The sequence below is a fragment of the Micromesistius poutassou genome, assembly GCF_964030765.1.
Source record: "Micromesistius poutassou genome assembly, chromosome: 15".
Lineage (NCBI taxonomy): Eukaryota > Metazoa > Chordata > Actinopteri > Gadiformes > Gadidae > Micromesistius > Micromesistius poutassou.
Genome location: NC_140285.1, coordinates 6,249,162 through 6,264,125, shown reverse-complemented (window position 1 = coordinate 6,264,125; position 14,964 = coordinate 6,249,162). Strand labels below are relative to the sequence as shown.

The 14,964-nt window shown below is 44.1% G+C and overlaps 1 protein-coding gene across 3 annotated transcripts in view; it reads right to left on the bottom strand.

The window, feature by feature from the left end:
• LOC311359931 (voltage-gated potassium channel subunit beta-2-like) overlaps positions 1 to 9,513 on the bottom strand; it is a gene marked incomplete at both ends in the record, with an annotated part of 36,969 nt that extends 27,456 nt beyond the window's left edge. The window contains one exon of one of the 3 annotated variants that reach the window (XM_084479980.1): positions 9,440 to 9,513. In XM_084479980.1, coding sequence (XP_084336106.1) covers positions 9,440 to 9,513 — 74 coding nt within the window. Of the gene's footprint in view, positions 1 to 4,422; positions 4,881 to 9,439 lie in introns of those variants that run through there. The other 2 variants (XM_084479976.1, XM_084479977.1) reach the window with 2 other exon arrangements.
• Positions 9,514 to 14,964: the final 5,451 nt, after the last annotated feature.

Sequence of the window (14,964 nt, the reverse complement as noted above, 5' to 3'; positions counted from 1 at the left end):
GGGGTTTACAGACGCACGCTGTCTGAGTAAATAATAGCGGCAGATATCAATCTCCCTTCTCCCAGCCAACATACACACACACACACAGACACAGACACACACACACACACATACACACACACACACACACACACACACACACACATTCAACCACACGCACACACATTCATGCACACAGGAATGCCAGCAGACCCCAAGACGCACGCACACACACACACACACACACACACACACACACACACACACACACACACACACACACACACACACACACACACACACACACACACACACACACACAGGTCGACACAGACATAAACAATAAGACTAACACTTTTACACATTAACTTTTTTCATAAACTGTAACAAAAGCGACACACATTCCAAAGACATGAGACAGAAGGAGGAGCAGGGGCAGCGCGTAGATTGAGGGGCCAGAAATAGCCGGTCCCCTCAGGGGGCCGTGGTGGAGGGAATGGGGGAGTTAAAAAAACACAATGCCAGTCATGCGATGCATGCCCGCATCACAGTGGACTGGCTGGAAACAGCTGCCCCATTTAGCCTAGCGTAAGCCCTAGGACCGGTCAATTTGCGGAGAAGGGAGACATTAGCCATACATGAACACACTCACGATCAGAGACACATACTGTTGACATGACATTCACACACACACACACGCACACGCACATGCACACACACACACACACCATTTATACACTGTTTATACACTGTTCACCTACACAGACACGCACAGTTCAACCATTCATGCAGTGCAGTCACAGTGCTATTCTGGATGAGCCCCAAGTAGCATTAGCCAAATAGCCTTAGCAGAGCAGACACAGGGCTAAACATGCTCTTCGTAGGCTTGCTAGTACTGCTGGAAGGTGTAGGATCCTTTAATGAGGGAGATCTTGGTGGTGTGTGTGTGCGTGTGTGTCTGCGTGTGTGTGTGCGCGTATGTATTACTGAGGCAGAAGCTTCTTCAGTTGACCTCCAACCCCCCCTGCCCTACAGGGATGAAATGATTATGTAAAGTTACACTTGGCTAGGCTATAAATTTAAATAGCCTAGTCATAAACTTATGTAGAAGTAGTCATAGCACAGTGGATGGTTTACCACGTTTGAGCATTTCAGATGTGTTTTTAGAGGGAATTTCTTAGGGGCCACAGATCTGATAGTGGTGAGGACCAGCAGGGTCTGCACTGGACTGCACTCCACATCACAACAGGCTCAAGTTACCAGAGACTATTCTGTTGCATCCCCGCCTTTTCTACTGCCAAATGAAACACTTTTGTCTATAAACGTGTTATGGGGATATCTTTCATTTTATTTTAAACTGTACAATTACACACTGAATAAATCAACTGCATGGATGCAAGGATGCCAAAAGCTAACAAAAATACACTCTAATCCGGAGAAAGCTTTTTGGGAAAAATGGAACGACAACTGGATATGGCCCAAATAAATGAGCAACTAAATAAATAAATAAAGGATTTTAAATGGAGACATTGAATTTCTGAATACATTTGGGTGCTTTCTCCATTCAAACCAGACCATTTCCCCCAGAGGCCAATCTGCCATTAACAGCTAGGAAGTGCGGGATGAAAAGCACGGAGGTCCTTTGTTAAAGGACGGCAGGGTAAGAAGGCAGGGTATCCCACTCAGTAGGAAGGAACCGTAATTTGCACATTTTAAATGTGTTTTTATTTTTTTCCAATGGTAAGTTAATTACATTTGATTTTGTACACAGTGTGGCAAAAACACAACACCAGCCATGTGTTGTCAAATAGATAGACAGTATCCCTATCAATAAAAGCAATATATATTCGATCTGGAATGGACCTACATATCTATCTCTAAAACTGCAGTTAGATTATCGAGGCCTGGTATCTGTAATATTGATTTATTCTATTATTTTCGTCTACTAGTTTATTTAGATATAGTTCCATCTGCTGGACGAAAATGTATCTGCAGTGGTAAGCAACTGCAGATATTGTCATTAAAAATCCTACCTAGTCAACATCTGCAGTAATAAACAACTGCAGAAATTTCCATCTACAATCATGATACTGAACACCCACTTATTGCTGGACCACATTTTGTTTAAGTTAAACTATATATGTGCCAGTGAGACCAAAATATATATTTTATACAACTTAGTAGGTCTTGATCTTCAAGGCTATTTTGAAGATTTTAATCAGTCCTTGATAAAACTGGTCTCCGCCAACCAGTTAATGATGTTCCACTATGCAGTGAACTCCAGTGCTTTGCTTTTCGTAATGTCAAAGTGCCGTTCTTCATCGTGATGAAGGGACACAGACGCAGAGGCCAGGATGTGTGTGGATTAGTCTGCCTCAGTCTAGGAAACATTAATGCTGATGGCTGCGTCCAGGAGAGGGTTAATCCTACTTGACACTAACAGTACAATGCCACTGTGAGTGGGGCATATCATATACAGACAACTCAACAACAGACTTGTACATTTAATCCTGAAAATGTATTGAAAAAAAAAAAAAAATATATATATGGATGCACACACACAGACACAGACACAGACACACACATACACACACACACACACACACACACACACACACACACACACACACACACACACACACACACACATACACACACACACACACACACACACACACGCACACACACACTGATACACAACATCGATCATTATAATACTTTTACTCAACAACCTGGTCTAAAAACACAAGTTGGCAAGAGGAAATCTCTTTGTGTTCGGATTTGAGCTGAAACAGGGGGTTCACTTTCACTTTAATCACATATCAATACTCAGCTGTTGACAACACCCATGCCCTTGGCTCTCCGGTTACACCCTCTCTGCCCTACTTCGTGAAACCAATTAATTGACATCAGAGGCTGGGGCAAGGCAGAAGTCAACGAAGCACCTCTCGATTTATAAAGTCGTATTATCAGTGAGGTGTATAGGGCCCAACAATAGCCACAGCGTAATCCAATAGCACTGCAGTAAGACACACCCAAAGTATCCACAAGCTGCTCTTTAAAAGGCGAGGTCAAAGAGATGTACCCATGGGATACCTAACACCACAGTTTGGTCCGAGGCGCATTTGGCCACTGATGGGATGGGGACGTTTGGTGTCTGTGTCATAGTCTTTCCGTGGGATGTTTTTGTCTTTTCAAGAGCAGTTTGTTTTTTTGCTGCCATCTACTGGTTCAAATCAACCACCCTAAACAATTGGTGCTATTATTCAATATACTATCTAATGGTTGCAAATTGTTATTAGAACCTATGGCTTTGTCTCCGAGTTATGATATAACCAAAAGGAATAACATTGTCTCTCGTGGTAAAAACTGAAACTGACACTGCAGAATCACTAGATTAATATGCAAATGCTCATCACACACACACACACACACACACACGCACTTGGGTCACCGACCAAAGGATACGCAATCCTGTGAAAGTGACGACCAACTGTGTTCACCGTGTGTGTGTGTGTGTGTGTGTGTGTGTAACATGACCTTCACACCTTTCTTTGTGAAGTTTTGACCACAAACGTGCACTTTGACAGGAGATTGAAGCTAGCCTCAGAGAAGCTTTTTGTTTGGTTTATAAATAGCCACATTCCCCAATAATATATAATAATATGATATGTTATAATCATTATTATTCCAAGTCTCAACTAAGTGTTCTCAGTCGTTCTGGGAAGCTGTTAAAACAGAGTGGGCCGGTGGGAGTTAACATGAGGTGAAGTTGGCCAGCACCTCTGTGGCGTGCCTTCCACTCTCAGCAGCTGATCGAGAGAGTCACTGCCAAGACCGGCAGACAAATGGACAAAGAAAGAGAAGTGGGACACTAGCACTATCTAGCTGTAGATCACAGCCGGCCGAACAGGAAACATGAACCCCATTTTCCTACTGGAGTCTTAGGGGATGTCTGTATTAGATACACAGCGTGACTCCCACAACAATGATTTGAATGACAATTACAAAGTTAATTTAAGTTTAAATTAATGAATTGATCCTTAGTTCAATGTATGTGTATTTTCAATATATGAATATACTCAACAACTCAACAACAGAGTTGTTAGTTTAATCTTGGAAATGTACAGAAAAACGAACTTAAATGTGGATGCACACAAACACACACACACACACACACACACCAGTTGTGCCTGTCCATATCATTGATGTCTGTTTACTTGTTACAGACTATCTAATGTATGTACCTCATGCTTAATGGATTCGTCCGCATGATACGCCTGCCTCTGACTGGCCCATGTGACCAACAACACCAAGCCAACGACAACAACCTCCCATGCGGTGGTCTCCCACCACTAGTGGTCTCCTACCCCAGTGGGGGTCTCCAACCACTGGTGGTCCAACCCCCGGAATGAACCTCCCTGCCGGCCTCAATCCGCTTACCTGTACCGCATGGTGGTGGTGTAGGACACACACTCGCGCAAAGACACGTGGTTCATCTTGAGGAAGTCCTCCAGGTTCTTGAGCTGCGCGGCGGCGCGCACCTCCCTCAGCCGCTGGAGCTCGGCCAGCTGGCTGCTGCGCTGCTGCCGCTCCTCCTGCTCCAGGGCCTGCTCCGACAGGAAGCAGCTCAGCCCGCTGCGCACGCTCTCGCTCATGGACGAAAGCGACAGCATACGGCCACCTCCGGCGCTGCCGCCACCACCGCCGCTGCTGATGCTGCTGCTTCGCCGTATCGCCGTACCGCTGACGCTGTCCCGGACCCCCGGGGGTCCACCGACGCCTCCGCCGCCGGGCTTGGCCATCTGGGGGTTTTCCACAGGGCTGACGCTCATTTGACGGCTGAGGCGTCGGCTGTGGCCGCCGCCCCGCATATCCACGCTCCTGGCGGTCGCAAACATGCCGGCGTGCACTTAAGTGCGCAGGCGGGTCGGATCAGGTGCTGGTGGTGGGTCAGGGTGGGTGATGGTGGGGGTCCCACCACCACTGGATTCTGCGGTGGAGCTGGTGGTGCTAGTGGTGGAGATGGCGGTGGAGGTGGTTTTGAAGGGGGATGGTGATGGCTCTGGTGATGCTGGCAATGGCAAAGAGTCTCCACCCGACACCCGGTGCCGGACGACTTGATCGTGCGAACGGCGGTCAGACAGACAGACAGGGAGGCCGTGAGCTGTGGAAGGACAGACCGAACCCGAGTGCGAGCGCAGGTCGGGTGTGAGTGTGGCGACTGGCGGTCTGTGTTGTCGGCGAGGAGAGGAGAGGGGACTGTGGGCCAGACCAGAGGCTTTAAATAACACCTGTTCCTCTGCTGATCTGGGGGGGGGGGGGGGAAGCTGGTGGGTAACCAGGGCCAGCTTTACGCATCAGGGGCTGTAGTGTAACTAGAGCTGGACGGCCTCTGTCCGCCGTCCCCCCTGGCTTCACAAAGCCCTTAACCCAGGAACGCTGTGCTTCTCTGGGTGAAGTGATGTGGTCGTTGGGTCCTAATGGGTGACTCTCCGGGTATGTGAAGCGGAGCGCGTGGGGAAGTTTATGGGTGATAAAAGTGTCTGTTAAACGCATGCGATTGGTCTTCGGCGTTTTCGTCAAGGATTGCATTGCATGCTTCGGGTCTATCTTGGGGTTCTGTCAGTGGGTACATGCGTGACCTTCCTCCTCCAGAAGCTTTGTGAAGATTTGTGTACAGACAACTACAGGTATGTGCTCATGCTACAGGTTACCTATTTTGGATCTGTGTCCATATTGAATATTATGCAGTTCAATATGTGGTTCCCACAAAATGTTAATGCTATTCAATATTTGTAATAGTCCACTTGTCACTACTTTTCACTTAGAATGTAAGAATACAGGAGAAGGCTGCACTTGAGGCGTCATCTTAAATGGGATCTATGGGCAAACACAGATTGTCTTAATTCCATCAGATATAAGCATGGAAAATATAGATAGAAGAGGAAAACTACAAATCAAATACCATGTATGGATATTTCCTATCTGTACAGCCAAAGCCTTGCCAAATTCAAAGGATTTTAAAAGAAACATCAGACAATCAAACAAAAAAACCGATCTAATCTTTGACTAAAACAAATGCCTTATTCCTGTTCTGAATGTCTCTTTATGGACTGCATACAAGGCTTCCATTATCTTACTATACATATAGAATTTTTCAATGTCAACATGAAAGCTCTAAGCAATATCACATGAACCATGAGTTATGGCACTTTTAATTTAAAATTCATAATCGCAAGCTCTCATCCTTCCACTCCAAGAGCTGTCGAAACCCTGAATTCGTACACATGCAGTTCATCATTTTTAACACCTAGCTACCATGTTCTCCTTCCTCCTTTACCAAAGCCTGATCTTTTCCTTCCCCTACATTCCTTCACTGCCTGGTACCACCTAAGAGAGCGAGAGAGAGAGAATGAGAGAGACAGAGAGTATACAGCCAAACTATTTAATATTTCACCAGTCTCCGTCCCTGCTGTCTCGTTGCTGGAGATGACACACATACTCTACTGTTTCCCGGTGAGAGAAAATTGATTCAAGAGGAGAGAAAGGTGAGGATAATACAAACCAGAGAACCGCCATGTTATACGCCAGACTACCTCGGCCACCTTCCTCGGCCCCCGCACCAGACCCTGGTTACAACACTATACGTTAGGCTACTCCCAAGGGTGACCCCCAGCGTGTGTGCATTAGAGATGCGCGGTTGGCGGTTGCAGCCGCGGACTCTGCGGCTAAACCGCGGATCGGGTGGATGACATGAAAAAAATATATATTTAAATTAAATTTGGGCGGGTGGTGGTTTTACCGATCAAATAAAAAAAAAATATATATATACATATACATTGTTAAGTATTGTTATATATTGTTACCTACATCCGAAAAAATGAGCACACTTTGAAATAGTCAAATTTTCATCAGGCAGTAATTTGGCCTAGTTGCGTGTATGCATGCTGCTTTGTTTATTGTCGGAGATGGCTGCGCAGGCGAAGGTAGTACGTGAAAAGCTCAAAAAGGGAGAACTAGAAACCAGCCAGTCATTGTAGCCTACCACTCGTGGAATAAGGAATTAAAAAAGAGATTATGGAGTGATTTGACTCAGAAGTGACATTGGTCAATGGCAGCGCGAGATGTTCACAACAAGTTAAACTTCTAGCTCAAGAAAGAAGGTAAGAAAAATAGTCTGAAAACTTTGATTTGCAAGGCAAACAACAGTTTTGGGGTTGTTAATTATGTACCATTAAAAATGTGAACTTGCATGTTGCACTGTTGTGTGGCTGACTTGCAGCGAATATCGGAATTAATAGGCTCGAGTCTGCATTTCTTTCATATCGAGGCTTGCTTTATAGCCTCGCGTCAGCAGCACCGTGCGTCGCCTACAGACCTAAAAACAACCGGCGGATGGCGGGCGGGTGCAGTTTTGAAAATTGGTCAAAAACGTTGGTGCGGATGGATGGCGGACGGATGATGCGTTTTGTGATGTGGTTGCGGATGAAATAATATCCCATCCGTGCATCTCTAGTGTGCATGCAACAGCTACCAGCCGCAGCGTCTCCCCCCCCCACACCTCCCTGCATGCGCTGCTTGCCCGGGCGCCGCCGTGTTTCACCGTCTACTCACCCGGCTGTTTGGCGTGCGGCTGATGTAAGAGTTCTGGACCACACTGCTCATGGCGGACACGGTGCCGAATGGGCCCAAGGTAACGATGGGAACCTAAGTCTAGCTCGACCCGTTCTTGGGCCCAGGGTGGACCACTGAGAAGACTCCAGGACCAGTGATGACAACCACCCCTGGACCACTGAGAAGACTCCAGGACCAGTGATGACAACCACCCCTGGACCACCGAGACGAATCCTGGACCCGTGAGAAAAAATCCAAGACCACCAAATAGGTCCGACTGTTGACAGATGTCTCCTACTTTGTGACAAGGTGAAGACTTCTCTCTACATCACCTCCACCCACCTCACCTTGTCTACATCCTCCTCCACTTCTGCAGATTCCTTGACTAGTGACAGGAAGCCACAGAGGAAGTCTTGTTGTCGACGGTGGTCTCCTCCTACTCTATGACAAGGCCTGTACTGGAAGCCTTCTCGACGTCACCCCCACCCTCCGGCTTCGATGATGACAGCCCTACTTCTGCTCAGTACAGCCTGTGCGGCAGCAGCAGAGCCCAGTGTATAATCCCACAAGTAAATTATTTAGCTTCACGTTGGCACACTAAAAGCTTCTGATTGTCTGAAGCAGCAGAAAGAATGCTAAAAGCCCTCCGTTCTACTACTTGTCCGCCCCGGTGTGTGTACGTGTGTGTGTGTGTGTGTGTGTGTGTGTGTGTGTGTGTCTGTGTGTCTGTGTGTCTTTGTGAATGTGTGTTTGTGTGTGTAAAACACAAATAGTCTTGCTCTGCATACGACAACAACAAGATCAAAATGGAAACATTCAGAAATATTTTATGTTTTTGTTCACTGCTAAGTAATCCGATTTCTTTATTCAAGTCAAATGGTGAGGTCCAAGGAAAATATCAACGATGTTTACAGAAAAGCTATATTTCACTATTTTCATACGGAAAATGTACATTCCTTTATATCCACAGGGGACGCAATCCTTTCCCATGCGAGCTGTGTATTGCTAGCTTTCACTTCAATGCAATGAAAGCGTCACATGTGCACTTTCTACCAAGTCATGGTCCAAAACAACACCATTGCATGATGCTCAACAATTCAGGCTCCCAAAATGTCCTCTTCAAAACAGTCTCATCTATAATTCAGGAAAGAACATTCTCCAGCCACATCTAAGTAGAATAACAGCCACCACTAGTTAAACACAACTAGTATGTCAAAACCAGCTCCACGCAACTAGTTCTAGACCAAATCTGTGCAGCATGACTGACCGCGGCACCGCAGGTCAAAGACAACACAGATCTATGACCTCTGGTGGAGCTGGTCTGTTTGCATACAGGAAATATTCCAAGAGGATGTGGTTACCTGTAAAACTGCAGTTGTTTTCTGGGACTGCCATAGCGTGCACTGGAGAGAGAAGGAAGAGAGAGATTCAGGTGAGACATGGATCTTACCTCCAGTCGCTTAGATGGAAAGGAGGTGTGAAAAACACCAGGGAAATTAAATGACAATACAGGGAAGACTTTTCCTTATGATACTGTTAGTAAAAAAAATTGGGTAGTAATGAACGATACCTGCTTAGGAGAGAAAGCTATTACCCAATAGCATATAGGAAATCTGAATGGAAAATGTTCAAAAGATTGTACCCAACCATTTTGTAATGCACCACAACATTAATGTAAACCACCTATGTACATACTAGATGAAAATAATTCCAAATCTAGATGTGCCTCAATACATTTTATTTCTCAAATTAAATGTACTGGTATATGTCCTGTGTTGTTTTGTCACATTCTGGCCAGTGGAGGACAATACTGTAACAGGATTGTTTGCGGTGTGGTCCCTACCTGTAGATGCCTGGAGACGCATGCTGTTTGCTGGAGAAACAGGCAGGGGACTCCATGTTGGACTCAGGATACATGAGGCCTGGGGGCAAAGAGCACAATCACTGCTGTTAATGTCTCTCTTTCTGTCTCTCACTCACTTTCTCTTTGTCTCTCTCTCTCTATCCATCTCTCTGTTTCTTTGCTTCTCTTGCTCTGTCTCTCACTATGAATCCCTCTTTCTCTGTCTTCTCTATCCATGTCTCTCTCCATCTCTGTCTCCCTCTCTCCCTGTCTCAGTCTGTCTCTGTAGTATCTCTTTCTTTCGCCATCTTCTCCATTTCTCTCTGTCTTCCCTGCTCCATCTCTTACTTCTTGGTCCTACTCACACTCTCAAAGAAATGGACTATACATATGCCTATACATATTTAATAGACAGACCAAAGAACAGAGACCAGAGAAATGTTCCCTTAAAACCCAGCTTGTTTATAATGGTAGGACAAGGCCACTGTGATGACAACACACTTAATGTCCCTTTAAACTTTAAAATGTCAGTCCACAGTTTTTCTGTGGACTGAAAAACTGTGGACCAGAAGCAAGTCCAGAAGCAAGCTAGCTAGAAAGGTCAAGCTTACCACGTGAACCTGGTATATTTCACCATTTCACACATGGCAATCAAAGGTATAGCCTACACATCTCTGAACACATCAAAACATGTCAACAAACTCATGTCTTCTGCCAAGATATGATTTGCAACTAACTTCTACCTCTTTCTCAATATCAGATTACTTACAACAGAACCTAATTTCTAATTATAATGCAGATGTTCATGACTATTTATCCTACATTACATTTGAAAACTTTCTCTTTAAAGCTATGTTATTTAAATGTTCTCTTAGAAGGGAAGATATATTAAATAGTATAGGAATATCTTAGAGGAATATTAAAGTCTAGGTGAAAGGAATACCTGGCCATGCTCACAAATCGTAAAGGGAGATATAAAGTACCCACATTTTAGTAGATTAGTATAAAGCTCCACCAGAGGGGGCCATTTCCACACAACATACTAGTATAGCTGCTGGACACTTCACATCATGGTTTAGAATAGAATAATCAACATTTCTGTACTTACTCTGTGTTGCTTATAACAGATAGGCCTGTGAATTGCTAAATGTATATAAAAAAGATGCAGGCCTATGTGTATCTTTAACAATGCTTTTATATGAATTAAGATTAGTACACTTACACATCTTATCATAATAATACATAAGTAAAAGCACCCTAAAAGGTATAAAGAAAATGTCAAGCATTTTTTTACCCTCCCACTTAAACTTAACAGGACCAAGCATCAAATGGAGGGAAAACTACAAAGTCTTTCGGGATTTTAATAGGAAACATTTTGTTTGTTTTCCCTGTTTAAAAGGTTTTGCCTTATAGCTCAGCTGGTAATGCGTAGCTTTAACACTGCTAAGGTCAAAGGTTGGGTTCCCACTGTCTTCAGTGCACTAAAAACCTTGACCATCTCATGGGAAGGCATTTTGCCATGATCAAACATGTCAATCACGTGCTGTTGTTCAAGTTTTTTAAGTTGCTGTTCATCCTGCTTTGCCCAGGTGTCGATTTTATTCTGAGAAATGACCTAGCCAGGGGCAAGGTTATGCCAGTCCCAGAGGTACTAGACAGCCCTGATTTTAAATCTGGGTCTGACAACAAAGCACAAATTCTTCCTGACATTTTCCTGCTTGTGTAGCTACAAGGTAGCCTGGAAATCCAGGTAGCCTGGAAATCCAGACCTCTAGAAAGCTATAGGGTCTGGCAACGAGTAATGAAAATGGCTAAACTCGAGGGGTTGCCCCAAGCATGCATTTGAAAATATCACTGCAAGCAATTCGATAACACTAAGACCAATCAGAAGAATACAAGGGGTGACGTATCCAGACCAGCGGAGCTAACCAATAGATAAGACTTGCTGTATCCGATCTGTAAAACAGCTACGCTTTTGGCCCGCCTATATCAGATACACAGATGTGATTGGTTAATGTGCTGGGAGAGGGGCATCGGGGAGGGATTATATTACTCGTTCCCAGAGTGACTTGCTGAGCAAATTCAAATTGTGCTCTCGTGAGAACTCTGGATTTCCAAGGTAGCTACAAGGGCTCAGTCAAAGAAATACGGTCTTGACTTTATTGACTAATTTCTGGTCACAGAGCATTTTGATGCTGTTATGACTAGGTCCAAAAGTCCATCTGAGAACCAGCCTGCTGACTTTTGACTTTGCCAAAAGTGGTTCAAACTGATCAGGGCACCAATTTTAGGTTCTGGGTATTTGCCCACGTACTTAGGCATCACCCATGGAACATCTAGTCCTAGTTGAGTAACCTATTGCCTTCCTAAGAACTATCATAATAGATATAGATATAGCATAGATATGTAATGTTCAATTACATTTTACACGTTTATTTAACCATTCACCATGCCAGTGTTAATGCTTAGCCCTACCAGCTGAGCTGGAAGGGGAAATTCATCAGAAAGAGGGAAAACATACATAGTCAGGGTGTTATTTTTTTTACCAAAGAATATAATCCCAAAAACTAGGACTGCTATCAGTCACAAAAGGTATTCACAGCCTTTGCACCTCCTAACTCCAACGACTGTCCCTTTCCCACCAGTCACCAGACCATTGGCAAATGACCGCTACAGTTCAAGCAAATGACAGGAAGCAGGGTGAAACACAATACAGCCATAACACAACTGTACCATCAGCTAATCAAGGGGCAAAGAGCTCATCTTCATACAAAGAGTTCTAAATGAATCGACTGCACGTTTATGATATCAGAATGAGCCGTTCTGATATCTATGAAGAGGCTATGAAGAGGGCAAGAATCTATTCCAAAATAATCAATGACAAATAAGCTTTGCTTGAATGGATAATTCTCAATAGGTTTGTTAGTTAAGACAGAACCAACGTTTTGTTAGCAAACACTTTCCAACCTTTGTTTTAGCTGCATGGAAACCTTCTCCTTTCAGCTGATCAGGTCTGTTAAACTGCCAGCTTACAGTCGCCTTTCAGTTTGCCCAAAAAATATAAATAACTTTAAAGCGACATTTGCTAACAAAATAATGTATTTTTCAAGTTCTGCAATAATTTGACAGAAAACATTAGTGACAATTTTTAACTGCCTATTCATGCCCCAAATGTCAAAAATCTTTGGCTTTGGCTGTCAACTGTCAAACGATCAATGGTGGTCATGGTGATGACATGCTTGTAAGAAGTCAACAGGAAGCATACGTGCATGAAGGGGGGGCTTTTGAATACGGCCTGTAATCAGTAACTACCCTTGAACTAATAAACAAATTAGTTGGCTTTTTCTATTTCAATGAGGGAAATTGTATGGCAAAGACATCTATTGTGTTGACAAACACAATTGCTCTAGCTGTAAGCCAGACACCATCCTGCAGCATTTTCTTTGAGCGCGAGAGAGAGAGACAGAGAGAAAGGGACGTTCAAGGTAAAATCCCTTGGCTCATATTACCTCTCATCCTCAAAGTCATCCTCACCAACACACACAGGGAAGGAGAGATGTGGTTGAAAGAAAGAAAGAATTAAACTAAACAACAAACAATTATGTTTTTTGGCTATAAGAACCAAAAGTTTGTTTCCCATTGCAGCTTTAGAAACAAGGTAGTCCTAGTCAATCATAAAGTCACACTTTGCTTAGTCACACATCATCAAATCCATGCAGGCAGCTTCATGTAGCAGGTCCACGATGCTACATATTGACTCATTATGTGTAGGCACTCTATGTTGTGTATGTATGTCATATTGTATGTGTATGTAGCGATGTGTGTTGTGTACATAAAAGTCTTTTGTGTGGGAGGCAAAAGCTGATGAAGTCCTAGGGGCCCTCTTGCTTCCCCTTGACAGAACACCAACACTACTTCTCCCGGACTCCCGAAGCTTCTAAACATCACAACCTCCTCCTCGTCCATTTCAAACTGTGAGGGACCAAATCAATTGGTCGGGGAACGGACTCGCCTGGAGGGAGGAGACAGTATCAGTGGTTATGGAGGATTCACACTGGATATATTTAGCCACAGATCTTTGAATACATCTGCTTGGAGCGGCCTGTAAAACGCCTTGGAGATTAGATGTTAGTGATAAAAAAAACCCGAAAGACGTAGAGATATGAGCTGTTATCTCCGGCTAGTTCCAGTAGTGTAAAACTTTTAGAGATAGAGAGGAATATTTAAAGTCTAATTTAACTCACTGTTTCAGCTTGAATTTGAACACTATGAGGAAAGAATGTGTTTTTGTCTGCGAGTTCTAGGAAGGGGTTGGGGTGTGCCATCGCCATGGTTATGACCCACGGCAACTTTGCAGTACTTTTTATATATAGTTTTAAATTATTTATTTATTATGAATTATATCGAATCTCATATGAATCTTTCGTAGCTTGAAGAGATGGTTCATTTCTGATAAGGATTTCACACCGCCGAGTGACCATCCTGAGAGCTAGTGTGTTAGCCTACTAGGCCTACTAATCTCTTTAAACAGATATATGCATGTGAATAAACACTCTTGAATGTCTCGTAAGAAATTGATAAGACAAAGTTGCTGGAAAACGTTATATATACGTAATATATATAGCAGTATTTTGGACTGAGCATATGATGAAACTGTAAATCTTCGTCAGACGACCCAAATGGTGTCCGAGTTGCACATTGACATTCGTCAAGTTGTTTAACGACGATACAACTTACAACTTTTCATGAATGTTATTATTTAAATATATATATAATAAACCCATTGATAAATCTTCATATAAAACGCTTGATGAAGTTGAAACGTCACCAAGTCACCGTCTACGCCATTACCCCACACAAATTCGCCAGCTTCTTCTATGTTTGTTTCACATTTTCAAAAATCAAAAGCAAAAGGACAATAAGCTCCCAAACATACAAGCAGCGCTCTTGAATTAAGAAAAAAAAAGCCTATATGTATAGCCTATTAGAAAAAGCACATGGCCTACTAAATGGCCTAATTAAAAGGCAAAACATTAATACCGCTTTGTGCAATTTCACTTTCTCTCAAACCGGTGTGCCCAGTCACCGCTCACCCTGCACATCGCTCCCTGCAGCACTTGCTACCTCAGCACATCCTACCCCAGCCCAGCAACTCTGCCCACCGCTACCTCAGCCCACCGCTACCTGCAGCATCCGACCTCAGCCCACCGCTAGGTAGCCTACCTCAATGCATCGATCACTACCTGCAGCATCCGACTTCAGCCCATCGCTACCTGCAGCCTCGGTACCTCAGCCCACCGCTACCTCAGCCCACCGCTATCTGCAGCCTCGCTACCTCAGACCATCGCTACCTCAACCCATCGCTACCTGCAGCATCCTACCTCTTCCCTGCTCACTTATCTGTGCGCTGAGACAAACAGACGATTAAATACGATACTTTTGTTCAAGACAGAGACGCTTACCAAATTGCAAACACCCACCTATATCCTCTGGTCGAAGGATGCGCTGGTCGGCTCTTTGGTCAA